Source organism: Astatotilapia calliptera, chromosome 8, assembly GCF_964374335.1.
Source record: "Astatotilapia calliptera chromosome 8, fAstCal68.1, whole genome shotgun sequence".
Classification (NCBI taxonomy): Eukaryota; Metazoa; Chordata; class Actinopteri; order Cichliformes; family Cichlidae; genus Astatotilapia; species Astatotilapia calliptera.
This window is the reverse complement of record NC_137429.1, coordinates 26,938,027-26,965,949: the sequence shown is the minus strand read 5'-3', so window position 1 is coordinate 26,965,949 and position 27,923 is coordinate 26,938,027. Positions and strand designations below refer to the sequence as shown.

Below are 27,923 nucleotides of genomic sequence, written 5' to 3'. Positions count from 1 at the left end.
TGAACTACTATTAATCACTTTAGCCATTTTAACCACCCTTATTAAACAAGCAGCACGATATATAGTGACAGATTTTTAAAGGAGGCTCTTTGTCTGCAGACTATTTTGAATACACATTTGAGACGGTCCCTATCTTGTGTATTATTCAAGATGGCAGCTTTTCATATCAAATCATGGAGTAGACACCTGTGCAATATCAGACCATTTTTCTTATTCTGCAGTGCACAAAACCTTTGCAGAAGACTGGATGAAACGTTATTTATAAGGATAAAGATGTCTAGCGTTTTTTTAGCCTGTCAGTAAGTTGTGTCTCCATTACTGAATAAAGCCTTAGCTTCTAGCAGTTTAATTTTGCAGTACTTAGATAAGTATCATGTGAATTGCTCCTAAGACAGAAGGAAATGTCAGAATCTTCTGATGAAGCCTTAAAAGCAGGTTGTCTGTAATGACTCAGAAAAGCAGTTGTGCTGCATGACAAATCAGCAGGATAAATGATGGTAATATGGTCAAATAAAGAAATTACTCTTTTTACTGGAAAGTGTCATTACATGACTCAAATCTAATTTCAACAGGCCAAACTGTGCAAGGTGCCTTTCTGGGCCCAGACTATCAAGCCCTCTAGTTAATGACTGAACAACAGTGCCGGGAGCAAATGTTCAATATGATACAGTCAGTCCATGATTGGTTGTCATCCATGCTTCCCTCCCAAGCAGCTCCACCTCACCTCACATGCTATTACCTGATGCATGTGTGTTAAAAAAGATTCTCTGTCTTTACAAGCTTTGGTGGACTTCGGTGCTGAGCAGTAGGCACAGATGTTTTCTTTTATTGGTGAGTATTCACTCACCAAGCCAAATCATTACATTCAGGTGTTCCAAGCACTTCCATCACCACAGGTATATAAAATGTATAATTGAGCATTAGGGCAGAATGGGTTGTTTTAGGAGCTCAGGAGTGTTACCATTCTATAGTCAGCTGTTGGCGGTATTATAACAAACTAGAAGCGGAATATCAGCAACTCAGCCACGAAAACTGGTGCAGAATTCACCAATTTGCTACAGACCTTTAAATTTCATGTGGCCTTCAGATTAGCTCAAGAACAGTGGCACAAAAGCACAGAGAGCTTTATGGAATGGGTTTCTATCTGTTCAAAACCATTAGAGAGCATCGCTGACAAGTCTCTTGAGTGCTTCAAAGCCTCATTGTTATCACAAAAAAGTGTGATTTTGAGTTCCATCTGTAACCTTCCGAGGGTACGTCAGCGAAGGTGGACATATGAAGGCTGACCCAAAGAAAATCAATGCAGTAGCTGATTGCCCCACTCCAACTTTTGCCGATGCTTTATATGTGACTAAAGCCACACCCTTGCCAGACTTCTCCTCAAAAGTCTCCTTTGTTTGGGCCCAGGAAGCAGGGTCAGGCTTCCAAGAGAGATTTTCATCTCTGCTCAAGTTCTGATCAAACTAGTGATTCTTTTGAGAAACAGGATCACCAACTGAGACACTCAGAACATTTCTGTATAATTTTATTTTATGTTAGTTATCTTGGGGAAAACAAAAATCTAGTTTTTAATCTTATTTTGTTAAATATTTACGACCTTGATGGACAGTGTTGGTTGTCTGAAAAAGTAACATATCTTTTCCATTTATTTATACCAGTGGGACCACAATGGGGATTTCTGTCAATCATGTGTTATTATTAAATCATAAAACAGCACAAAAAGTCACATATAAATTGAAATTCATGACATTAATACTCTGTATGTACTCTGTAGCAATCCTATTTTTTCCCAAGTCTGTATATGCAGTTGGCAGAATAACTACAGCATGAAATAGCAAAAATTTCAGGCCTTCATTCATTTCTGGCCCAAATAGCTTCTGTGCTATCTCATATGGCATCAGCTCCTCTTTTGATTGTATTATCAGATTAAGAAACTTTTGATATAGACATTATGCGTCACCTGTCATTTCTTTTATTTCATTTTAAATCTATTTCCTCCCGATAATTGATGGTGAAGAGGATGTGGCTGGCTTCTTCAGTCAGCGCTTCTGATATCATTTTATGTGTGTTAGGCATAAAATCTTTCCTACACCACAGACAAGAAAGAATCGGTAACCCAGGTACCCAGCAAGAAAGGTGCTGACAGTTGTAACCTCAAAATAAAAAATATGACACAAATAATGCTTAATTGATTGAAAGTGTCTTAGTCTAAATGCTACTAATCAAAGATAAGACAAAATCAACATCAGATTTAAAATGCAGTATTGCAGTGTGCACACATCTGTAACTATGTAAGCATGCTGTGACAGGAAACAGAGTGTATTTGTCTGTGGTAGTGGCTAGCCTCCTCACCAGACGGTTAGCCAGGGAAATGGTGTGCGCGGTTGATTCTGCTTCCTGTTGGCACTTGAGCTTGTCTGCAGTGGCCTTCTCAAACTTGGCTGTGAGCTTGGCCAGGTTCTCATTAAGGTGCTGATAGGCCACAAACACACACGCACACAAAAACAGAGAAAAAATTGGCACTTGTTAAAGTACAGTGTGGTCATAACGAATCCTAAGAGACAGAGATTAAAGACAGTCAAAGTGTTTCTATGAAAGAAATTTAGGAGTGTGTAGAAAGTTGGGTAAAACTTATCATTAGTCCCACTATGGATTTATTTGGCATATGGAAGCAATTAGCGCAAGGACAAACAGGATTAATCGGTGGAGAGGCACACAGGTTCAGTAGATTAGTTTGAGGATTGCTAATTCCCCTTGGCTCCGAAGCCACTCTCCACTCAAGCGATCTGACTGAGGGCTTGAAAAATGACAGCGAGAAGTCACGCTGGATCTTATTAATAGTCGTCACTCTGCACTCTGCAGGTTTTGATGTAAGCAGCAAAAGCTGCTGCAGCGTACCGAACCCAGTGCTCTGCTGGGGCTGTCTGATGCGCTGAATGCCAAACGCCACTGAGAAACAATTATTTACAGCTGCTTTTATCAATAGGGTTTTCAGGCTGACAGATTTGGTTTTAGATTAATTAACTGCAAAAGCTTTTAAAAGCACTTGCAACAGCTTAGCATTGATGAAATGCTGTTGGTAGATCATTGCTGGAAGAACGCATGTGTCAACTGTCACTCAAGCGTTGGAAAAATAATTCTGAACTTTTGCTTATGGCTTCCAGTTGTTTCTATTTTATTTCTGTAGCACCAAAATCTTATTATAACTACATATCTTCAGGTGATGGAGTTGTTGATCCTCACTGATGTCTCACGAATCTTTTATAGTGAGGTGCTGAGGATTTCTGACTTTTATAAGTCATTTTTCAACTCTCAGTCTCTTTTAAGTTTTAATACTTTTTTGTGCGTGTCACTGCGTTTGTGTCAAAGAAATGATAAGAAGAAGACAAGAACATGCCTTCAAAGAACAGTACTCCTTTCTTTAATAAAATGGTAATGCAATTTCAAAGAATATATCCTTTGGATTTTAGATATTGAAATTGTCTTCTTTTGAAACAGATACTTGTCAGGCAACAAATAAACTTTTCATTTCCTGTAGTCTCAGTTCAGTGCAGTGGCTTACATTGATTTTGCTTTTGATGGCGGCGAGCTTCTCTTGTGCAGCCGCCAGCTCTGCATTGGCCTTGCTTAGAGCCTGACGCTTCGGCTCCACCTCGCAGTAAACCTCGTAGAACTTGACGATGTTTAAAACCCAGGAGCACAGACCCGCTGCTGCATATGACTTGGATGCCACCAGGTCTGGCTGGAATTCTGGATCCTGGAGAAAAGGATACACATGCTGTCACATCCTGCTTCCAAATTCAAAATGCGTTAATAATTTCTCAGGCTGTCAGCAAATATCCTGAAAATGAACATAAAATTCATATTAAATTATGGTTAAAATGCAGTATAAAATGTCTTTCTGTGTAATAACGTCAGGAGAGCTGTGTGGTAAAGTTGCAGGCTTAACACTGTTGCTGATGTGAAGTGAGAGAGAGTAATAAATGATTTACAACGCTTGGGCATTAGCAGGCTTCTCACATACATTAGCTAGCTTAACTTTTGTAACTTTGTCTGCAAAACATACAGGCGAAGACACACAGTTCTACATCAACATCAGTTTGGGCCTGAAATAATTCATCAGCAACTACGTGGTAATGATGGTAAAAAATTCATGATCCAACTCATAAGCATGAGAGGCTAACAAGGATATAGCTAGCTGTTTCTTTTCTTGGAAAATCTTTTGATATAGCTGCTACCTCTGTCCATTAAATGTACACCAAGAATGAATATCAATTTACAAATGAGTTTGTTATTGCAAAACGAATGCTGACATATTTTTGTTTATTATATTGCTTTGGCACAGTCCTTTCATGTTATCCTGTGTAATTTGATCTGCAGCAGCTATTTTGGCTAAAGGATACAGGATATTACTGGATTCTCAAACACACAGTGTCAAAAGCAAATCAGTGATAATGAAAGTAAAATCATTTGGTGCACAGGCAGTTGGAAAATAGTTCTCAGTTTGAACTATTTTACCTGTTTTTCCAAAATAGTTCTTTTTTTCACAAGGTACAGAGATTAATTTCAGTTCAACAGTTCCTACATAGTGAACTTAAGCTGCACTTTACCTTTATTGGCCACACTGACATTCCTCATGTTTGCTTCACTGAACTTCATCATCAGGACGGCTGTTAAATTTGTAATGCTTAATTTACTAGCTGATTCTCTCTCTCTGTCATTTCAACACTTGGCAGCCATAATGTGCCATTGTCATTATAATCACACCCCTACTAAATTTATGACTTATTAGTTGAGCTTGCCATGCGGCAGACATTGCACTCTGAACAGTGTTAGCAAGGAATTCAATGAGTAAGGGCTAATTGAACACTTACCTGCAGGTAAGGCTGAATGGCCTTAAGGCAAGCCTCTGGGATCTTTTCCTTGTTGAAGTTAATCAAAGAGTCCAGGAATGTGTCCACTTTGGCCATCATTACCTTTGCAGCCTTCCAGCTGCGATCCTTTGGGACTTTGCCACCAGGTGCCATCAGGACCATGACTGCTGCTGTGATGTTGGTCACTGCTGCCACTGGAGAGCCAAATGACTTCAGCTCAGTCAAGTTGTTCTGATGTAGGGAAGACAGACAGAGTCACTAATGAAAAATGAAAGCTGTGATCGAATTGAGTTTGTATAAAAGTACTTGTCTGTGGTCTTCTGAGGGGAAAAGAGAGAAAGTGGAAAGGATTAGAATAAAGACAGAAGAACCTGTGCTGACTCTGAGAAGACAACAGAGAATTCTAATTAGGGCATCTTTAGAGAGCTCTAAGCAGTGATTGAACTGTCTGTTCTGCTTGTTTGAACAGAGAGCACCTTTAAACACAGAGGGTGTTTTTGAATATCCCCCAGGATGCTCATAAACCTACATGGGATGCAAGGATAAAGTAAAATGTCTGCAGAACACAGAGAAGACATTATTTTGGGGAAGACCTGCTAAATCCTATGACTAAATAATCTCCTATACAATTCAAGGCTTGTGTGCACGTAAGTTATTCCACTGAAGCTGGGAAAATTAAATCAAAACCAAGCAAGAAAAGTATAAAGTATGAAGTAAATCAATACGTTACAGCAGGGGACAAGAGAGTAACTGACCTTATTGAGAGTGTTAAGGGCATCCTGAGCAGCAAGCAGGGCTGGCTCGGCTTTAGCTAAGTCTTCTTCACAGTCTCTCTGTTTGCCGCTGACTACCACAGCAATGGCAGCCACTTTTTCTTCTTCTTCATCAGCCACCGCCTTCTCTTTGGACACTTTCTCAGTTTCTATCCCAACCTCCTGGGGCCAGCATACAGAATTTATTGCTAGGTTAACATGTAAAGGGGCTTAATAAACACAACTACTCTTTAATTAAGCAAAACTGGTATTTTAAACTGTAAAAAGACAAATCAAAATTCCAAGGTATAAGACTGAGAACAAAGAATGCTCTGAGAAACAAAATGCAGGCGTTTTTTCTTCCGACTAATTTGACACTGAGGTTTAAGCCTAACTTTCTCTGAATATCTAATATTTTACTGAGCAGTTCCAGCCAAGACTAGAAATCCATCCGTAGATAGGGACGCTGCTTCTGATATGACAGCCTAGTGCTTAATTAAGATTTATTTAACATCATACTTCATTTCTTTAAGCACTGCCAGAGAAATATGCCCCAAAACACAGATACATGTTTTGTTTTGTTTTTCTTGAGGTGCTGGTGTTATATATGTTCTTGCCTGTATAAGTTTGTCAGCATCCTCATTCTTCTGCTTGAGTTCCACTTCTTGAGCAGCCAGCTTGGCCTTGAGGTCATCCACCTATCGGAAGATGAGACACCGGAGAGCGGGAGGTCAGGAGGATTTGCCTGGATGAAGATCTGGATAAATGAGATCTTCAGCCAGTCAAATCCTTGTTCAATGGAGCAGTACAACAAATTTCTGACAGTAGTATATGCTAAGAGTTACAAAGAGATGAGTGCCTACCAGCAAATCTGTAGGCAAGAAACGAGATTTTTTTAAGTGAACAGACCAGCATTTATATGGAGTTTCTCTATTCTTACTGACCACTGATCTCTGTATTGCTCTCTTCCACAGCGTGTCTTTGTCCTGTCTTCCTCCCCTCAACCCAAAGAGGTTTGTTCCTGTTAAAAGGGAGTTTTTCCTTCCTGCTGTCACCAAAGCACTGTGATTGTCTGGTTGTTGGGGTTTTCTCTGTTTTCTTTGTATTATTGTAGGATGTTGACCTTACAATATAAAGAGCCTTGAGGCAACTTTTGTTTTCATTTCGCTCTCAATAAATTAAATTGAACTGAATAGTTTAAATCTGTGAGGAAAGCTTTTAGTATAGGCCTGTACAGGATTCGCACCCAATACTACAACCTGGCTGTGATTACAAATAGACAGAGTCACTGCAGTGAATACTGAAACACCTCTGACCTGCAGAGATATAAAATGTATCAACCACCATCAGCTTAATATTGCAAAGGTCCCCCCTCAGACCATCCAGTTATTGATCCATCCAGTTCACCAGCTTCAGCTTTTTTTAACGTTAAAATAGACATCCTAACATCACAAACATGATACTAGCATCAGTCTATTTCTCCAAAAAAAGAGTCACTGCTCAGATGTTGAACTGTACATTTAATTAAAACATGAAACAGTCTCCAGTTTACATAAGTTGAAAGGAAAAAAGTAACACAAAGATTAAGATGAAGGGAACAATGACTTGAGCGCAGAGGCGGGCTACTGACAATAATCTATTTCTGTTTTGTTAAATGGTCTTGCAATCAGTGTGCATATCATTAAGACTAATGAATCTGCCACTATCACCTAACTGAATCTCTCAAGTAGTTTTGAAGGACTGATCATTTTGTTTTGTCGTTTGCATCATTGTTGGATCTTCATTATTAATACGACTGCTGATTGAGCTCAAAAGCATCTCAACTGAAAGGTAAACATCTCAGTTCTTCAAGGCAATAAATATGATTCTGTGTCTTATGAGAGTCAAAAAAATACGCTTCATAAAGGACACTAAACATTTGCAGATACTATTTTGTGCCCTATAGGATTGTGCCATGGGTCATGCATGTGACCTTTTAGCATTACTGTAAAAAAAACTGTAACCTGTCCAAGCAGATAAAGGGAGAAATAAGAGATGAACGGCATGCATAGTTTGAAAATATAAAAGCTTTAGGACTGGAGCTGCTATCAGCGCGCGCGCGCGCACACACACACACACACACACACACACACACACACACAAATGAATAGACCAAAGACGATCATAAAGAGAAATTAAAGCTGTTACAAACTCCTCATAACTCCCTGACAACTAGGGCTCTACATTAACGTCCGACTCCATCAAAACATTGCACTGGGGAAATAAAAACAGACTGTTTTTCATGCTTGTCTTTCAGCTAATTAACAAACAGAAAAATCAGGCCTGAGGGAAGACGGCCCTTTTGGGTTGCGACAATTCTGTATAAAATATGCAGTTGAACATTAGACGAGCACCAAGTGAGCCATCAACATGATGAATAGGTGGGGTGGGGGTTGGGCAAAAGAGGGAGGGTGGGAAGAGGGAGAGGGGCAAAAAGGGACAAACTAATTGGTGAAAGACAAGCGTGATATTCAATATATCTGCGCTGCTTCGGTGTTTATGTACTGCTGATAGAAATCCAAGTAGGAAAAACATGTCTCTGTGCCCCTGACTGCCTGTATAAAACAGCCCACTCTCACTCCCTGCAGCTGGAAATGTAAATTGGAACAACCATTTCTTAAGGCGAGAGAAAATTCAATACAAAACCAAAAGACTATACCCATTCATTCAAATGCGATGGCTTATGCACTCAAAACACACGTTTAAATTCAACAGAGTTTGGGATTCCAGTGTTTGCTTACATTGCCGTGTGGACTAAGTATAGCTTCATTCATGCAACAAAAAGACATCTGGCCGTTTGTGTGTTAAGGGAACGGGGTGTCTAATGTTTCCAGTTATTATCCATATAAGAGAAAACCCTCCCGTTTCTTTTCCCCAGTGCAAATAGCTGTCAGGAGTTAGCCTCTTTTGGTAGGAGCTAAGTTTAGAGCGATTACATGAAACACCTCCACACTGATTTGAACAGGAGAATTACTGCAAAGACGTACTTATTGCTACAGCAGTGATTAGTCATACTACACCTTTTATTTTTCATTCTGCTGTTATTACTAAATTGACCACTATTTCTCTAACTATACACCTACTTATCTATCTGTACTACTGCTTGTACTATTAATGGTCTTGCAGGAACTATATGATGCTACTCTATATGGTCACTGTATCAGAATATTGATTAAATTCTTCAACACGAGAGACTGTATGCTGGCTTCCAGACCAATACAGATGGTCTGTATATAGACTAGTAAATATTAAAAAAGGGTGAACTTGAATGCTATCATGCAATTAGAACGTAACAGATTAGGATAAATTACCTATTGTCATACATTTTTGATAAAATACTGGCCGTCGTGTATACCACAAGTCATTTAGTTGTTCACAAGGAATGCTCTGGCCCCTTATTAGTAAGCGAGACAAAATAAATTAATGTCTTTAATCTACTTTAGCAAAACCTACTATTACAGCTGCTAATGTATCAGAACTACTACTTCCTACTGCAACTCGTACACATTCTAGTAATACTTCTACAACTGCTTCTACCAGAACTCAAAGTACATCTACTACTTGTATTAGTACTACTTATCCTAGAAGTAGTACTACAGTTAGCATGCAATAGTACTTCAGCTGGTAGTACCACAGCACATGCACAAATATGTCACAATGCAAACTAACCAAAGGTAGAAATCCACCTCTGTAAAACTGAAGAGGGAAAAAAAACATGAAACTAATGTGTTCTCTGGGGAGCAGATGACTCATACACACACACATACCCACATACTGTACACACACACACACACACACACACACACACACACACACACACACACACACACACACACACACACACACACAGACAAAGATCCCTTGCTTGAACCCTTCCGGTCGTTGTTTATCATGACCGCCGCAGCCCCTGGTGAGCCACAGTTTCCCTTGCACAGAATGTTAAATAACAGTACTTATAATAGGGCAGCCATCATTGTGAATGCACTAACAAATACAGGGTGCACTAATGGTGGCTTGCTGCTGTAAAGGGTATGCTCTCTAATTAGAAGGCTCCTCAATTATCATACCCCCCCCCCGTATATTTCATGTATGTGTCTGTGTGGCTGCGTGTGTGCATACATGTGTGTGTGCTAGTCTGTTCCTACAGTAAATGGGAGACGGGAAACAAAACTTCGCTCTGCAGCTTTCAACACTAACGTCACTTGTTTATGGGGTGTTTATGTATGTGTGATCTTGTGCGGGTGGAAATGTGTGGGCCTGTTTATGCAAAGCACTGGAGATGCATGGTATGTAACAGTGACACTGTGTGTGCAGGGCTGTGTGTGTATGTGAGGCTTTGCTTTTACTCAACAGGTTTAGTATACCCACTATCATTAGGGCTGCCTCACACGCAGACTTTCTGTTACATTATTCATATTCCATATTGCTCTTCTGAAAAGGTTTAGAGATGGGAAACATTTAAACAAATTGATCCAGGTGTATGTATTAAAGAGGGAAACATTAAATGATTCAGATAAACATTTTGTAATACAAATGAAAAAACAAAAATTAGCCAGGTATTTGTCTGCTCTACCTACGGTTTAGTAAGATTAACAGGCTGTCTATGGCACACAGAACAAATGGCCACAGTAGCAGTCTAAATCCACTGCTGTTACTAATACAACTTAACTATTACTACCATTAATACTGCCTTTACTCTTGCCACTTGTGCTACTTCCACCACTATGTTAATTATATATATCACTTCTACTACTGCTAACCCTAGCTCTTTATAATTGATGTCACACTATTGAGCATTTGTAAGGTATTAGCAAGTGCTTAACTAATCATACACCTTAGTATGTCATTCATAAATACAGATATGTTTATCCATCTGTTACTGTTACACCATGTACAGCTATCACTTCAACTACATCCCTGCTAGTAAAAATCATATATCTGTATTTATTATAATGTCATACCCATAATGAGAAAGCACTACTTCTTCAATTGTCATTGCTAATATTATAAATGCTAGCTCTACTACCTCTATGCTACTGTGACATCCAAGTAAATGAAGTCTAATTAAAAGGCCTTAAAGTCAGCATTGACCCTGTCACTATATTAGAGCCACTCCATATACTTGGCATCTGGCTTAAGAAAGCTAAATGTGAAACTTAAGGATACAGCACACTAATTAGTTGGCAACTTGTCCATCATGAGGAATTAGCCATTAAATTATCCTGCTTTATTCTCTTGTCTGACTCTGATTCAATAACTAGAACTTCATGATGCATTCAGTAAACATTTTTATGATGAGTTCATAGGCTTAATCACTCGAATCAAGTCTTACTGAGGTCACAGAGGAAAAGATTCAAGAGTCATTTTCCCATATATTACAAAATTAAAAGTCCTTACGCAGCCACATGAGCCTTTATTTCATTATGTATTTATTTAACAAGGGCAACGAATGTTAGTGAATATCAACATACCAAAAATATTAGGTCTGCAGGGATAAGTGATGGATGGAGGAAATTTTATTTTAGTCACATAAATCCTAAACAGGGAGGAGTAAAGAAGTCAGACTAGATCACTAGCCAGTTGGAAAATATAAGAAAATAAGATGTATTTAATTTTATGGGCTTCTGGACAATTTATTAAATGGTGGAAATAAGTGCAATGATGCAGTTGCAGCATTTGCAATGCCCCACAATCCACAATGATGTAACTAGTTCACTTAAGTAATAACCAACATTCTACCAAGGTCAGCGCAAATTAGAGAGTCAAAAATCTGCAGACCCACTGAGGGAGCGGGAAGGAGAGAGTGGAATCGCTACTAACCAAAATAATCTAGTGTAAGGCAACTCTCTCTGAGAGTGCACAGTGCATAGGGTTCTGAGGATTGAGAGTCAGGTGGAGTGCTGGATTTAGTCAAAGGAAAGCTGCTCTATTACAAACTGTTCCACCCTGTGAACCTGAACAACAGCTGACCTGTATGATATGTAGAACAACGCCAAAGAGGATTATGAGTGATCACTGTTACTATGTTACTGTGCCACATTCACATTTTTTTGTAGCACACAGCAACATTCAGGCATAAATCTAACACACTTACACATATTTATTAATAGATGAATTTTCCTAGACATTTCACTTTTAATCATTACAGATTCAACCTCAGAGACGTTGCCTGCCGTGTGCGCACTGCTGAGAAAAAGACAGCTCAAAGTTTTGGCCCTACTCTCACAGATTTGCGCATACACAAAGTGCCAATTACACTCATTCTGATAACATTTCCCCCTCTTAAAAAAGACAACCCTAGTAGCAACCATCACAGCCACCTTAGGCATAAGACATGCTTTTTTTGGAATTGGATTTTGCAACTTGCAGTAAACTGTGTGCTGCAAACTCTGTAAAACACATTTGCATGGCTCATGTGAATATCCTCCTGGAAGGGAAACTCTTACAACTACATATACCATAAGGCTAGCTGCAAAGATAATCCTGTCCACAACTTTCACTCACAAAATTGACATCTTAGGTAAATCCAGTAGTTTTTTTTAACAGCAAAAGGTTTTGTACTGTCATAGTAAACCTTTCCCTAAATGCTCCTCCTTCTTTAGACTTGTAATGCAGAGGTATTTTTCACAGGCTCTTATCATTTAATTGACCTGAATAAAACAACAAGCTAAGAACAACTTGTGGTGGATTAGATGTATTTTGTAGTCCATCTTCTGCCTATTGTAGTTTCAACCCAGCAGACATCCAGAGTCACGCTGTTAAGGAGACTACTGCTAGGTTGCTCAGATTTTCAGTGCACCACTCTTCTCTTCTCCTAAGTACTTATCTATTTTCCTACCCACCTGTCTTTGACCCTGATGCCGTCTTTGATGAAGGAGATACTTTTGAAACATGTTCTGGGAGCTTCTTTCTGCCTGGCTTTCAAAGGTCAAATGGCATATTGGCCATTTTAGGTCAGAAATAATGCTTCACTTACAGCACAAACACTGTCATAGCTTTAACTATGACCTATGGAAGAAAAGAAATTGCTATAATAACAACAAAAACCAAGAAAATTAGAATAAAGCATTAAAAAATGCTTAAGAGGCAGAGAAATGTTGAAGGCAAAAACAGAAACAAGCTCATATTTTCATACAGAAAAAACATAGTACAAGGCATAAAAGAGTATTTTAAATAGTTAACATGGAGTCTAGTGGTAACTATGAGCTATATTTGACAAAATAAAATATTCACAATATTAGTTAGTCAGGACATTGATTCTTTTTTAGAGACTGAATACTAAATTGTAACAAGAGGAGATGCAAGACAAAACAAAAGAAGCCTCTTTGACTTTAACCTGGACCTTGAAGCAGCTAAATGGCCTTACCCACCAAAGCCCTTTTTAACAGCATAGAGCTGACTGATGAAATCTGGTGCCTTGTTATGTAAAGTCTCATATGTAATTAAAGATACTTTGACATGGATTCTCAAAAAAAAATCACAAGTGCAGAGAAGTTATGATGATACTGATGTGGGAGCATCTGGTCGTTGTCAGTATCCAGGATGCACGAGTCTGCACAAACTAATGATGAGCTACAGCTCGGGCATGAAAGCAGTGCAATAAGGTATTGTTGACACACACACACAGACACACACCTATATAAGTGCGTGTGTCTGTGTGTGAGTAAGAGAGGGAGAGAGAGAAAGAGAATTTGGACTTTATTTTCCACATCTGCTGCAGTTGTGCCTTTAGCTTCTGGTACTTCTTTGTGCTCCTTCTTTATGATGCTACTGTTGGCTGGGGTTGTCACATTTATCCCACATTTACAGACTTCTGTTCCTTGTCAACCACCAACCAGATATAGGTTGGTGGTTGGTAGCTGGGGCACCTTGTCTGTCTTTGTAGCATCTCTGCACAGACAGCAACTTAGGCCCTGTCAGCTGTGGTACACTTTTGCATTATGGATCAGAGCCAGCGTATAGGAAGTGGCTGGAAGTCACTCCACTCCTAAATCTATATCAGTATCCACTCTTTGCATTGAGTTGGCTTAAGGGGTTTGAGGCCTATGCATAACAACAGTGGGGACAGTGCATCATTTTGGTATATGCCACACTTATGTGACTTACGTGATTGCTTTGGAGTCGTGCATTAATGCATTGGCTTTATACTGTGTTTATACACTCCAATATCCATGTGTGGGGCATTGGGTTGTAGGCTTTCTTGTACTCAATCCAGCCTAGTGTTGGAGTCCTGGTGTACCATTCATAAAATACATGAAGCCACTATTGATTAATGACTTGTTAATCACAAGTCGTGAGCAAGTAAGTAAGGATATATTTGTTTAAATTCCTTTCTGGCTCAAATTTGGACCATACTTTACAAAGTCCAAATGTCCTGCTGTATTTAGTGAAGACTTTAAACTACCACTAGAGCCCATAAAGAAATCAGGAAAAGTGTCTATCGATAGCTAATTTTTCCCTTAATTTTAGACTTAATTTTCAATGTACAGCTTTCTTGTAAATTTTATTAAACATTTTATATCTTTAACATTCTCAGCTTATCACAGTTTTATTGTTTAGAACTTTTCAATTTTATTTTAACTTTATTTTTTTCTTTTTATTTACTATACAGTCACACTGTATCTTATTTTAATTGATGCTGCTTGGCCTGTTTTGATATGTGCATTGTGTGTTTATCTAAAAAAAAGTTTTTATATATATATATATATATATATATAGTCATAAAATGAACAACAGTTTGCTTATTCTTTATTTTTGGAAAGTATTTTGTAATGCTGGTTTTCCCGACCAAAGTTTTCCAGTTTAATATTTCACTGTGCCTGCACCTTGACCTTGCATAATCCAGTAACTCCCCAGCGCTACCATCCTATCTAAATACAATCATATCTGGTTTTAAAAAAAGATGGCAAGAGCCAAAACTACCAGTCGAGACTTGAAAATGAAAGTGTGACCTTTATATACAGTTTATGACCTTGGTATCACCATCTGTTTCAAAATTTAAAATTATTCTTTGCAGCATGATACACATAGTTCTAGTAAGAGTAACACGTCTAAATGATAAAAAGGTTGTTTTTTTTCTTTGCCTTTGTATAAATAAATATGTACTTGAAATCAGAGAGAAATGATAAAGAACACTTTGGATTGTTGTTCTAACTATTAGATATTCTATTTCCGTTAATATATGAAACAATCTATACACAATGCTTACATTAAAGAGGTATTTTACAAGCTGATATCCAAGTTTAATAACACCATTTACTAAATGAGGATTGTGGTAAGATTATTTTGTGAACTCGTGCTTCCAGTTTCTACATCACACTTTTGTAAGTTACCTTTTAAAGCATATCAGCTTACATGTCACAGACCCCGTAATTCAGCACATGAACCTAAAACCCCCTTGAGTGTCAAACTGTGAACATGTCTCACTTCGCACAGTGAAGTTCAAACAGCTAGGTGAACACTGAGCAAAACACAGTGTGGATGAATACCTGAGCAGAGGTGCTGTTGAGCTTCTGGAGACCGTTCTCCAGCCGCTCCATCTTGTTGGTGAGGTCTTTGCTCTTCTGGCCCAGCAGACTGCGATACAGCTTGATCTGCTCCAGGAAAGACTTGGGCGTGGTGTAGTTGTAGCGCCGCTCATTGGCTAGGTACTCCTTCGACATTTGATTGACACTCATGTGGACATAAGCCATGAATTTACTGATCGACTCCTTCACTTGGGGCTGCGGGAATGAAAAGTCCTACAACTGTTTAGTTCCCATTAAAAGCAGATAACTGGGCAGATGTAGATATAGAGTAATATTTCTTGAGGCTCGGGCTTGGAATTTAATTTTCAGGGGCCTCTGGTACTCTTAAATGAATATCACATTCAGTCTGTCATGGTGGTTGACATTTGAAATTATATCATCAGAGTGTGAAAATCATTTAGGTGAGTAGCTTCACCTCACTGTATTAGATTATGAACTGTTCTCACATTGATATTCTCAACCTCCTCCAGGAACCTGAAGCTGACCGACTCCAGAGCCTCCTGTGGCCACTCGTGGAACCAGTTGATTGCTGTGCAGTTGACTACTGCTGGGAACTTCCTGCTGCGAACCCTCAGTTTACTGCCAACTGGAGAAAAACACAAAGCCACCTGCAATACATGCACACACACATCCAAAGAGACAGACGGGCACACTGAGGTCAAATAGAATCGAGTGTCAAGTCAAACACAGTCGATCAAATTAATTTCGCTTCCTTCTGATTGGAGCCACAGTGAGCACTTCTGCTCAGACTTATCCTTCATGGTCAAGAGAGGGAGCGGAACACTGTGAATTAATTATCTGCAGTTCCATCATTAAACACACAAAGCCTCCAGCAAAGATGTGAATCAAACAATATGCTGAGCTGTGGGCTACGTCAGACTGAAATTCACTGTTGGAAATGAACAGCTGGCTTGTTGAGAAGCTCAGCCAGATGTTCGATGCATTAGACAGAAGAAACAAACATGCAGGAGGCATGCCCAAAGACACTTCTGATTATAATTAACTCTGGAGAAAGAAAACACCACACATCTACCTCACAATCACTGTGATATTCTATTTACTAGTAGAATATTGACTGATATTCTATCGACTGAGGATTTACTTACTGTAAAAGATGTCGTAATGCCACATCACTAAGTTAATTTATCTTACAATGATAAACAGTTGCATCTACCATTCTGAGCAGGATTCACATAACAGTGAACATTGTGGCCCCTTTCTTTCTCCTCTTATTTACAGCAGCTCTTTATTCTCCACCCATCAGTTTTTCTGTTATTTTATCAGGTCACATTTATTTGATCTGAATTACTAAGAGTGTTGGGGAGTAACGGAATAATGTACCGCTGTTACGTATTTAAAATACAAAATATGAGTAACTGTATTCCATTACAGTTACCGTTTTAAAAGGTGGTATTCAGAATACAGTTACTTTGTTGAAATGAATGGATTACACGGCGGTATTTTCCTGTTTCATAAGGCTATGAACTCTATATTTTTGGTGTCCACACCGGTGGAAACCCAAACAAAACACGCATTAAGAGGCGCTCATGTCTGTGTCTCAATCACGCGGCCCATGTCACCTACTTGCGGCCCACATAATGACGTGAAGAAATATTTAAAAAAATTATTCACAAAAATGATTTAATATGATGGCAATAGGCAGAGTGTTACAGGCTTCGCCCTAAAGAATGTAGCCTCATGGGCAGTGTAGTCCATGCTGCAGGGAGAACGGACTGCTGTACCCGTTATGTGTCTGTGAGCCAGGGAGGGAGAAAAAGAGTCGAAAAGTAAGAGATGTCACCGACCAGAAACGGGAGATGGAAGCATGTAAATATATTTTATATATATATGTATATATATATATATATATAAAAGAAAAACACCCAGCACGCCCCTGCGGGCGGTTTATCCTTCAAGCTCGGGTCCTCTACCAGAGGCCTGGGAGCTTGAGGGTCCTGCGCAGTATCTTAGCTGTTCCCAGGACTGCGCTCTTCTGGACAGAGATCTCCGATGTTGTTCCCGGGATCTGCTGGAGCCACTCGCCTAGCTTGGGAGTCACCGCACCTAGTGCTCCGATTACCACGGGGACCACCGTTACCTTCACCCTCCACATCCTCTCGAGCTCTTCTCTGAGCCCTTGGTATTTCTCCAGCTTCTCGTGTTCCTTCTTCCTGATATTGCTGTCATTCGGAACCGCTACATCGATCACTACGGCCGTCTTCTTCTGTTTGTCTACCACCACTATGTCCGGTTGGTTAGCCACCACCATTTTGTCCGTCTGTATCTGGAAGTCCCACAGGATCTTAGCTCGGTCATTCTTCACCACCCTTGGGGGCATCTCCCATTTTGACCTCGGGACTTCCAGGTTATACTCGGCACAGATGTTCCTGTACACTATGCCGGCCACTTGGTTGTGGCGTTCCATGTATGCCTTGCCTGCTAGCATCTTGCACCCTGCTGTTATGTGCTGGATTGTCTCTGGGGCATCTTTACACAGCCTGCACCTGGGGTCTTGCCTGGTGTGATAGACCCCAGCCTCTATGGATCTTGTACTCAGAGCTTGTTCTTGTGCTGCCATGATTAGTGCCTCTGTGCTGTCTTTCAGTCCAGCTTTGTCCAGCCACTGGTAGGATTTCTGGATATCAGCCACCTCCTCTATCTGCCGGTGGTACATACCGTGCAGGGGCCTGTCCTTCCATGATGGTTCCTCGTTTCCCTCCTCTTTCTTGGGTTTCTGCTGCCTGAGGTATTCACTGAGCACTCGGTCAGTTGGGGCCATCTTCCCAATGTATTCTTGGATGTTCGTTGTCTCATCCTGGACTGTGGTGCTGACACTCACCAGTCCCCGGCCCCCTTCCTTCCGCTTAGCGTACAGCCTCAGGGTGCTGGACTTGGGGTGAAACCCTCCATGCATGGTAAGGAGCTTTCTTGTCTTTATGTCAGTGGCTTCTATCTCCTCCTTTGGCCAGCCTATTACCCCAGCAGGGTACCTGATCACGGGCAGGGTGTACGTGTTGATGGCCCGGATCTTGTTCTTACCATTCAGCTGACTCCTCAGGACTTGCCTGACCCTCTGCAGGTACTTGGTGGTTGCAGCCTTTCTAGCGGCCTCTTCATGGTTCCCATTTGCCTGCGGGATCCCCAGGTACTTGTAACTGTCCTCTATGTCTGCAATGTTGCCTTCTGGTAGTTCAATCCCCTCAGTTCTGACTACCTTCCCTCTCTTTGATACCATCCGACTACACTTCTCCAGTCCGAACGACATTCCAATGTCATTGCTGTATAGCCTGGTAGTGTGGATCAGTGAATCGATGTCTCGTTCACTCTTGGCATACAGCTTGATGTCATCCATGTACAGGAGGTGGCTGACAACTGCTCCGTTCCGTAGTCGGTATCCGTAGCCAGTCTTGTTAATGATCTCACTGAGGGGGTTCAGGCCTATGCAGAACAGCAGTGGGGACAGAGCATCTCCTTGGTAGATCCCGCACTTGATGGTGACTTGTGCTATGGGCTTGGAGTTGGCCTCTAGTGTTGTACGCCACATCCCCATTGAGTTCCTGATGAAGGCTCTTAGGGTCCCATTGATCTTGTACAATTCTAGGCATTTCAGTATCCAGCTGTGGGGCATTGAGTCATAGGCCTTCTTGTAATCAATCCAGGCAGTGCACAGGTTGGTCAGTCTGGTCTTGCAGTCTCGGCTGATTGTTCTGTCTACCAGTAGCTGGTGTTTTGCGCCTCTGGTATTCTTGCCAATTCCTTTCTGTGTCCCGCTCATGTATTGACCCATGTGCCTGTTCATCTTAGCCGATATGATGCCTGACAGGAGCTTCCATGTAGTACTGAGGCAGGTTATTGGTCGGTAGTTGGAGGGGACCGGTCCCTTCTTGGGGTCCTTGGGGATCAGGACCGTCCGGCCTTCAGTTAGCCATTCCGGGTGTCTCTCGTTAACTAGCAGCTGGTTCATTTGTGCTGCCAGACGCTCGTGGAGTGCAGTCAGCTTCTTCAGCCAGTAGGCATGAACCATGTCGGGCCCTGGTGCTGTCCAACTCTTCATACTGGAGACTCTTTCTTGGATATCTGCCACTGTGATGGTTACTGGACCCTGTTCAGGGAGGTTGCTGTGGTCTGCCCTCAGATCCTCTAGCCACTGAGCATTGCCGTTATGGGTTGCATCCTTCTCCCATATGCTCTTCCAGTATTGCTCCGTCTCCAGCCTTGGTGGTGCTGTTCTCTTATTGTTCCCTTGCCACTGAGAGTACACCTTTGCTGGTTCTGTGGAGAACAGCTGGTTTATTCTCCTGCCTTCTATCTCTCTGGTGTACCTCCTCAAGCGGCTGGCCAAGGCTGTGAGTCTTTGCTTGGCAGTTTCCAAGGCCTCAGGTATGGACAGCTTGCTGTATTTCTTAGGCACCTTATTTGTCGCACCTTTCTGCAACTCCGTTAGTTGGCTAACCTCCCTCCGTGCTACTTTGATCTTGCCCTCTAGCCTCCTTCTCCATGGAGGGTACTGCCCCTTGTCGCTGTTCAACGTGTAGCCAAGCATCCAATCCAATCCAATCCAATTTTATTTATAAAGCACTTTAAAATACCCAGCACAGGAACAAAGTGCTGTACAGAAAATAAGTTAAAACAATAAAATAACAAAAAACAGCAAATTAAATAAATAAAACACATAAGACATAAAATTAAAACAGCCCTATGTTAAAGCAAAAACAAGATAAAACAGCATCGAATCACCTAAAAACAACTAAAATAAAATGAAAAACCAACATCTCACGTGGTGTCAAAGGCCAAGGTAAAGAGGTGGGTTTTCAAGAGTGACTTAAAAACAGATAAAGAAGTGGCCTGTCTAATCTCTAAAGGAAGCTCGTTCCACCGTTTGGGAGCTGCTACAGCAAAAGCACGATCTCCTCTAAGTTTACGCCCAGTCCTGGGTATCTTCAGGAGCAGCTGATCAGCTGACCTGAGAGAGCGGGTGGGTGTATAAGGCTGTAGCAGCTCAGAGAGATAAGATGGAGCTAGGCCATGGAGAGCTTTAAAAGTAAATAAAAGAATTTTAAAATGAATCCTAAAAGAAATGGGCAGCCAGTGAAGTGAAGCTAAAACAGGGGAAATGTGCTCAAACTTTCGAGTGCCAGTTAAAAGACGAGCTGCGGCATTTTGCACCCTCTGTAGATGACTAATATATAATGCACTGACCCCTATATAAAGTGCATTACAGTAATCCAGCCGAGTGCTAACGAAGGCGTGGATCACTGTCTCAAAGTGCTGCCGTGAAAGAATTGGCTTTATTTTTGCCAGCTGCCTGAGGTGAAAGAAGCTAGATTTTACCACGGCCTTAATTTGATTATCAAACTTTAGATCACAGTCCACTTTGACCCCCAGGTTTGTGACAGTTGGCTTAACATACTGTGCCAGGGAATCTACATACACATTGGGGGTCTCAGTGGGGCTACCAAAAACCATCACCTCGGTCTTTTTATCATTGAATTTTAAAAAGTTAACAGACATCCAAGCCTTAATGTCATCGAGACACTGAAGTAATGGCTGTGTAAGGTATCTGCCTTTTTTCTTTAGAGGGACATAGATCTGACAGTCATCAGCATAAAAGTGGAAAGCAATGCCGTGCTTTCTCAGTACAGAACCAAGAGGAAGCAGATATAAAGAGAAGAGGAGGGGGCCTAGAACTGAGCCCTGTGGGACACCACACAAGAGGGGAGCGGAGGACGACGCATAGTCACCAAGGCTGACACAAAAAGTTCGCCCCGTCAAGTAGGACCTGAACCACTCCAGTGCTGTGCCCCTAATGCCCACCCAGTGCTCCAAACGAGAGAATAAAATGGCATGATCCACGGTATCAAACGCAGCTGTCAAATCTAAAAGCACAAGAACAACACAGTCCCCAGCATCAGTCGCTAAAAATATGTCATTAAAAACTTTTAAAAGGGCTGATTCAGTGCTATGAAAGGGTTTAAAACCAGATTGGAAAACCTCTAAAACATTTTGCTTTTCCAGGAAGGCCATTATTTTGTTGTAAACTACCTTTTCAAGAATTTTGGAAAGAAAAGGTAGTTTGGAGATAGGCCTGTAATTTGCAAGAACCATAGGATCAAGAGCAGGTTTTTTAATCAGGGGTTTGACTACTGCATGTTTAAAATCTTTAGGGACAACACCTGACATCAGACTATGGTTTACCAGCTCAAGCACCAAAGGACCAACTGTAGGTAACACCTCTTTTAAAAGTCGAGGAGGGACAGCATCATTTGGAGACCCTGCAGGCTTAAGATGACCAACAGTCTCCTTTAAAAAGGATAGAGTCACAGGCTCAAACCTGTCAAAGACAGCAGAGCAGGAAACAGAGACTGAGAGGTCGTGAGCATGAGGAGAGATTTGAGCCCTTGTGGAGGAGACCTTCTCGATAAAAAAGTGTAAAAAATTTTCACAGGCTTCTGATGAGGGCTCAATACAGTCAGTATATGGTGCATTAAGAACAGAGTTAATAGTATTAAATAAAACACGTGGGTTGTGGCAGTTTGACAAAATAATGTCAGATAAGTGTTTTCTTTTGGCATCTTTTACAGTTCTTTGATATCGACGCCAACAGTCCTTCAGCATCTGGAATGACACTTGTAGTTTGTCCTTTTTCCACTTGCGCTCAGCTCGACGGCAGTCGCGTCTGACAGCTCGGGTCAAGTCGTTCAGCCAGGGCTCAGATTTAGTTTTAGGCAGTCTGGATTTTAATGGAGCCACAGTGTCCAAAGCAGTCCGACAGGTAGAATAAAACCATGAGCTCAGTTCCTCAGTCTGGCTGCATAAAAAATCCGGGATCTTACAGATCTGGTCAAAGACTGTTGAAAAGTGTTCAGCAGTGGAGGAGTTAAAAACACGACAGCGCTGAGCAGCAGCGCGAGTTTTAACTGAGGCACAGGCAAGAGGAACTTCAAATAGCACAGGACTGTGGTCAGAAAACACAGCATCACAAATCTCTATGTTAAAAACAGAAAAACCATGAGATAAAACAAGATCAAGCGTGTGTCCACGTTCATGTGTGGGACCTGTCACACATTGCACCAGATTAAACGAATCAATAAGGTTTAAAAAGCCCTTTGCCATGGGCATGTCAGGACAACACACGTGAATATTAAAATCCCCAGCAATAAGAACACGATCATATTTTGGCATGAATTCAGCCAAGAAGTCAGCAAAGTCACTCACAAAGTCCTTATTGTATTTTGGAGGCCGGTAAACCACCGCACACAACACTGTGTGAGAGCAGCCCAGCTCAAACACAGACAGTTCAAAGCTGGTGAATGACGGGGTTGATAGCTGCTTACATTTAAAATGACTTTTAAAGATCGTAGCTATTCCTCCTCCTCGGCCCAACATACGTGGGGAATTAAAATAGCAGCAATCGCCGGGTAGAAGATCCGAGAAGATGCTGCACTCACCGGCGCTCAGCCACGTCTCGCACACACAAAGAAAATCCAGTCCTCGGGATGTGAAAAAATCCTTCAGGATAAACGTTTTGTTCGCTAGGGACCTAGCATTTACCAGGCCAATCCTGGCGGTAAGCAGCGGATCCCCGTCGCTAGCCGTCCTAGAAGCCCGACACAGAGGCCGCAGGTTCCGCAGATTCACACCACGTCGGCGGGGGCGAGGAGAGCAGGGTTTTCGGGACATCCCATCTAGGCCGATGACAGGTACCAGCCAGGCACAGACAGGTTCCAACGATCGCCGAGAGAAACAGAAGTTTGGCACCACTCCTTGTTTTCTGGACAAGGGCTTAAGAGAATACCTTAAAGAAGCTTTCAGCTTCACCAGGAAGCCAGCCCTTCGACCCCGGCGACGGCACTTTTGCCGGAGTGGTGGATCTGGAACACGGCACAGGTGAGCCGGGATCTCCGATATTAGCGGGGGCAAAGTTTTATGTTCAGCTTGGTTCCACTTTGCCCAGCCTTTGACAGAAGGTCGGAGATCCAGTAGGGTTAGGCGATCATACACCAAGAGAGAGTTGGCATTTATTACAATAGTCAATAAAATCAAAACAAACAAACATAACACTGGCAGTGATAGACGGCAAGCCACACGCACCGGCGCCATCTCGCCATATATGATCTAAAGCATCTCACTGATCACTGCTGCCGTATTGTAGATCAGCTTGTTAGTGTCGGTAATCGTGGTTGTAGGTATTGCCCGTAGTGCTGCATTAACATCATCTAGCAGACCTTCTGAGGGTACTTCACGTAATCTTGGTAACCGGCTACGGGGGATCGAGGTTTCAAGCTTGGCCATGATCCTATTTTTCAGGTCAGTTCCTCTCGCACTCAACGATCCTTCTCCTTCTCCTATCGCATATATGTATATATATGTATATATATATATATATATATATATATATATATATGTATATATATATATATATATATATATATATATATATATATATATATATATATATATATATATACATATATACATGTATATATATATATATACATGTATATATGTATATATACAGCGGGGAAAATAAGTATTTGACACATCAGCATTTTTATCAGTAAGGGGATTTCCAAGTGGACTATTGACACAACATTTCCACCAGATGTTGCCATCAAGCCAAATATTGAAGTCATACAATCAAATCAGAACATATAAGTATACAAGTTAAACCATAATAAATAAAGTGAAATGACACAGGGAATAAGTATTGAACACACTTTATTCAATACTTTGTAGAAAAGCCTTTGTTGGTGATTACAGCTTCTAGACGCCTCTTGTATGGATAGACCAGTCGTCTGCATTGCTCAGGAGTGATTCTGGCCCATTCTTCCACACAAACGGTCTTTAAATCTTGAAGGTTCCTTGGGCCTCTTTTATGAACTTTAATCTTCAGTTCTCTCCATAGATTTTCTATGGGATTTAGGTCAGGTGATTGACTGGGCCATTCAAGCAACTTGATTTTCTTTCTTTGAAACCACTTCATTGTTTCCTTGGCCTTGTGTTTGGGATCATTGTCTTGCTGAAATGTCCACCCTCTTTTCATTTTTAGCTTCCTGGTAGATGGCAGCAGATTTTTATCCAGAATGTCCCGGTACATCTCTCCATTCATCCTGCCTTCAATAATATGAAGTCTGCCAGTACCCCTTGCTGAAAAGCAGCCCCAAACCATGATGCTTCCACCCCCAAACTTGACTGTTGGTATGGTGTTCTTGGGGTGGTGAGCAGTGCCATTTCTTCTCCAAACATGGTGTGTAGAATGACTGCCAAAAAGTTCAATTTTGCTTTCATCTGACCATACTATAGTCGTCCAATAATCCACAGGCTTCTCCAAATGCTGTTGCGCAAATTTTAACCGAGCCTTGACATGCTTTTTGTTCAGCAATGGAGTCTTGCGTGGTGAGCGTGCATGGATGCCATGGCAGTTCAGTGCATTGCTTATAGTTTTCTTTGAAACAACAGTACCTGCTGATGCAAGGTCTTCCTGAAGTTCTGTCCGAGTGGTTCTTGGCTCTTGGAGAACCCTCCTGATTATTCTTTGGACTCCTCGGACAGGGATCTTGCGTGGAGCACCTGATCGTGGCAGGTTTATGGTGAACTGATGCACTTTCCATTTCCGGATAATGGCCCCCACAGTGCTCACAGGAACATTCAGCATTCTGGAAATGCACCTATAACCATTCCCATCAAAATGCTTTTCAACGATAAGATTACGAAGATCTTGAGAGAGTTCTTTGCTTTTACCCATCATGAAGTCTTTCCTGTGTGCCTTCTGGGTAATGAGGAGCCTTTATAGGCCATCAATTAGGACTAAAGCAGCTGATATCAATTAGTACTGATAGGGGACAGGATTTCTCTATCAATACTGACAGATTTCAGGTGATCTCCTGGCTTTCTATGTCATTTTGCCCCTTGTTATCTCCATGTATTCAATACTTATTCCCTGTGTCATTTCACTTTATTTATTGTGGTTTAACTTGTATACTTATATGTTCTGATTTGTTTGTATGACGTCAATATTTGGCTTGATGGCAACATCTGGTGGAAATGTTGTGTCAATGGTCCACTTGGAAATCCCCTTACTGATAAAAATGCTGATGTGTCAAATACTTATTTTCCCCGCTGTATATATACATATATATATATATATATATATATATATATATATATATATATATATATATATATATATCCTACCAGTGGCTGGACAAAGCTGGACTGAAAGACAGCACAGAGGCACTAATCATGGCAGCACAAGAACAAGCTCTGAGCATAAGATCCATAGAGGCTGGGGTCTATCACACCAGGCAAGACCCCAGGTACAGGCTGTGTAAAGATGCCCCAGAGACAATCCAGCACATAACAGCAGGGTGCAAGATGCTAGCAGGCAAGGCATACATGGAACGCCATAACCAAGTGGCCGGCATAGTGTACAGGAACATCTGTGCGGAGTATAACCTGGAAGTCCCGAGGTCAAAATGGGAGATGCCCCCAAGGGTGGTGGAGAATGACCGAGCTAAGATCCTGTGGGACTTCCAGATACAGACGGACAAAATGGTGGTGGCTAACCAACCGGACATAGTGGTGGTAGACAAACAGAAGAAGACGGCCGTAGTGATCGATGTAGCGGTTCCCAATGACAGCAATATCAGGAAGAAGGAACACGAGAAGCTGGAGAAATACCAAGGGCTCAGAGAAGAGCTCGAGAGGATGTGGAGGGTGAAGGTAACGGTGGTCCCCGTGGTAATCGGAGCACTAGGTGCGGTGACTCCCAAGCTAGGCGAGTGGCTCCAGCAGATCCCGGGAACAACATCGGAGATCTCTGTCCAGAAGAGCGCAGTCCTGGGAACAGCTAAGATACTGCGCAGGACCCTCAAGCTCCCAGGCCTCTGGTAGAGGACCCGAGCTTGAAGGATAAACCGCCCGCAGGGGCGTGCTGGGTGTTTATATATATATATATATATATATATATATATATATATATATATATATATATATATATACATATATATACACACACACAAAGTTGACCCAGACAACAAAGTAAAGCTAGATTTCGGCTACGAGCCCGACACGGAACCCGACGTATTAGCCAGAGGTCCCTTTACTACGGTTCGGAGCCGCGGACCTGTTTTATATTCGTGCGGAATAGTTTTCTATCTGAGATCGCTGCAAAAAGTGCAGCCTTACCTAATATCCACCTACTGTTACTCATTTTATATTAAGATTTAAACATCTAGTTGGTATTGCTATGGCGAATAACCTTCAGTAATAGTAATAAATCACACAGCAATAGTACATTCATGTAGTTGTAAAAAGCATGACAATATATTACGTAATCCAAAGTATTCAGAATACGTTACTCTCATTGAGTAACGTAACAGAATACGTTACAAAATACATTTTGGGGCATGAATTCTGTAATCTGTAGTGGAATAAAGTAACCTTCCCAACACTGATTACTAATGATGATGTCAACAGAAATAATAATTTCATGTTTTTTCTTTTTTCAAGACTGCATGAAACATGGCTGTTCCACATCAGGCTGAACAGTCAGAGCCAGAGGAATAATACCAAAACTGTGTTTTTTGGCAAAAGTGGTGAAACAGCATCGTTGTTTCCACCTTTAGCTTGAACATTTTTCCTTTTGTTGGAGGTTATTCAAATATCTCCCTTTTGAGATGCTTAATGTTCATCAGGGGATTAAGCAATATGGCATAAAAATGTAATGTAATTTGGCATGCCTCAGACTTTTCTTTGTGTTTCTATTTCTTGAGGATGATTTCTTGACAGACATCCTTCTACTCAGAGCATTTCTGATGAGGCTTTGGGAACCCCTGAGATATGGCTGAGGTAAGTGTTCTGCTTATAGGTCTTTGCAAATCATCTTGTTGGTGGAAAAATACAATTTTATTCCAGTCAAACTGTGTTATCTTAACCATTTGTTGCAGATTTGATTAAAGAAATGGGAACACCTCATTTGTTTGTTTGATACTGCTAGTGACAAAGTGCCTAAAGACATAATTTAAAATTGGTTCTTTGCTAAGGTGTCTGTTATGTGTAGATGCAACACTGATTCATCATTGAAGTCTGGTGCCTTTTTTATGCTTAAATGAATAACGGTCAGTGTTACGTGGCTTATCAAATGATACAACCCCCCAAACAAACACTGTAAATGGTCAGGTACAAGAACAATGGTTAACATTAATAGAGGTAATGTGGTATGACATGGTCCAGTATGGGACCAAAACAGTCACAGTCACTTGGCACACAGTGGTATTAACCACTCAGCCGTATTACTGTCGATCCCAAAAACAAGGTTATGAGCCTATAAACGAGCATAATATTTGCTCTTTAAAACAGTAAGGGTAAAAAATAGTGTCGTATTCTGCACTGATACATCTGATTCTGATAAATCCTCTCTAGAGTCTGTGAGGTAGGAGAGGATATGCTCTGATTTTCAGTTCATAAATAAAATACACACTATTCAAAATACTTTCCTGCCACAAAGTATTTGTCACAACATTTATCATGCATGTAGTGTTGTGTGTTTGCAATAAAATAACTCTAAACTCTGGTATGTTGCATAGTTTCTGAACAGCAGACTGCTTAAAAATGCTCTCAGTTAGATTTTTGACCCAGAAATTCTTTCACTATTTTCTGTCTCAAACAGTAAAATACTATAATGACTTGGCCAAGAATAACTGGCAGACTGATCAAAATATTTGAATAAA

The 27,923-nt window shown here is 41.1% G+C and overlaps 1 protein-coding gene across 1 annotated transcript in view; it reads right to left on the bottom strand.

Annotated features, from left to right (window-relative positions):
• dnah9 (dynein, axonemal, heavy chain 9) overlaps positions 1-27,923 on the bottom strand; it is a 196,292-nt gene that overhangs the window by 70,573 nt on the left and 97,796 nt on the right. The window contains 7 exon segments of the mRNA XM_080305671.1: positions 2,353-2,472; positions 3,563-3,757; positions 4,875-5,105; positions 5,630-5,809; positions 6,244-6,324; positions 15,154-15,387; positions 15,639-15,800. Coding sequence (XP_080161797.1) covers positions 2,353-2,472; positions 3,563-3,757; positions 4,875-5,105; positions 5,630-5,809; positions 6,244-6,324; positions 15,154-15,387; positions 15,639-15,800 — 1,203 coding nt within the window.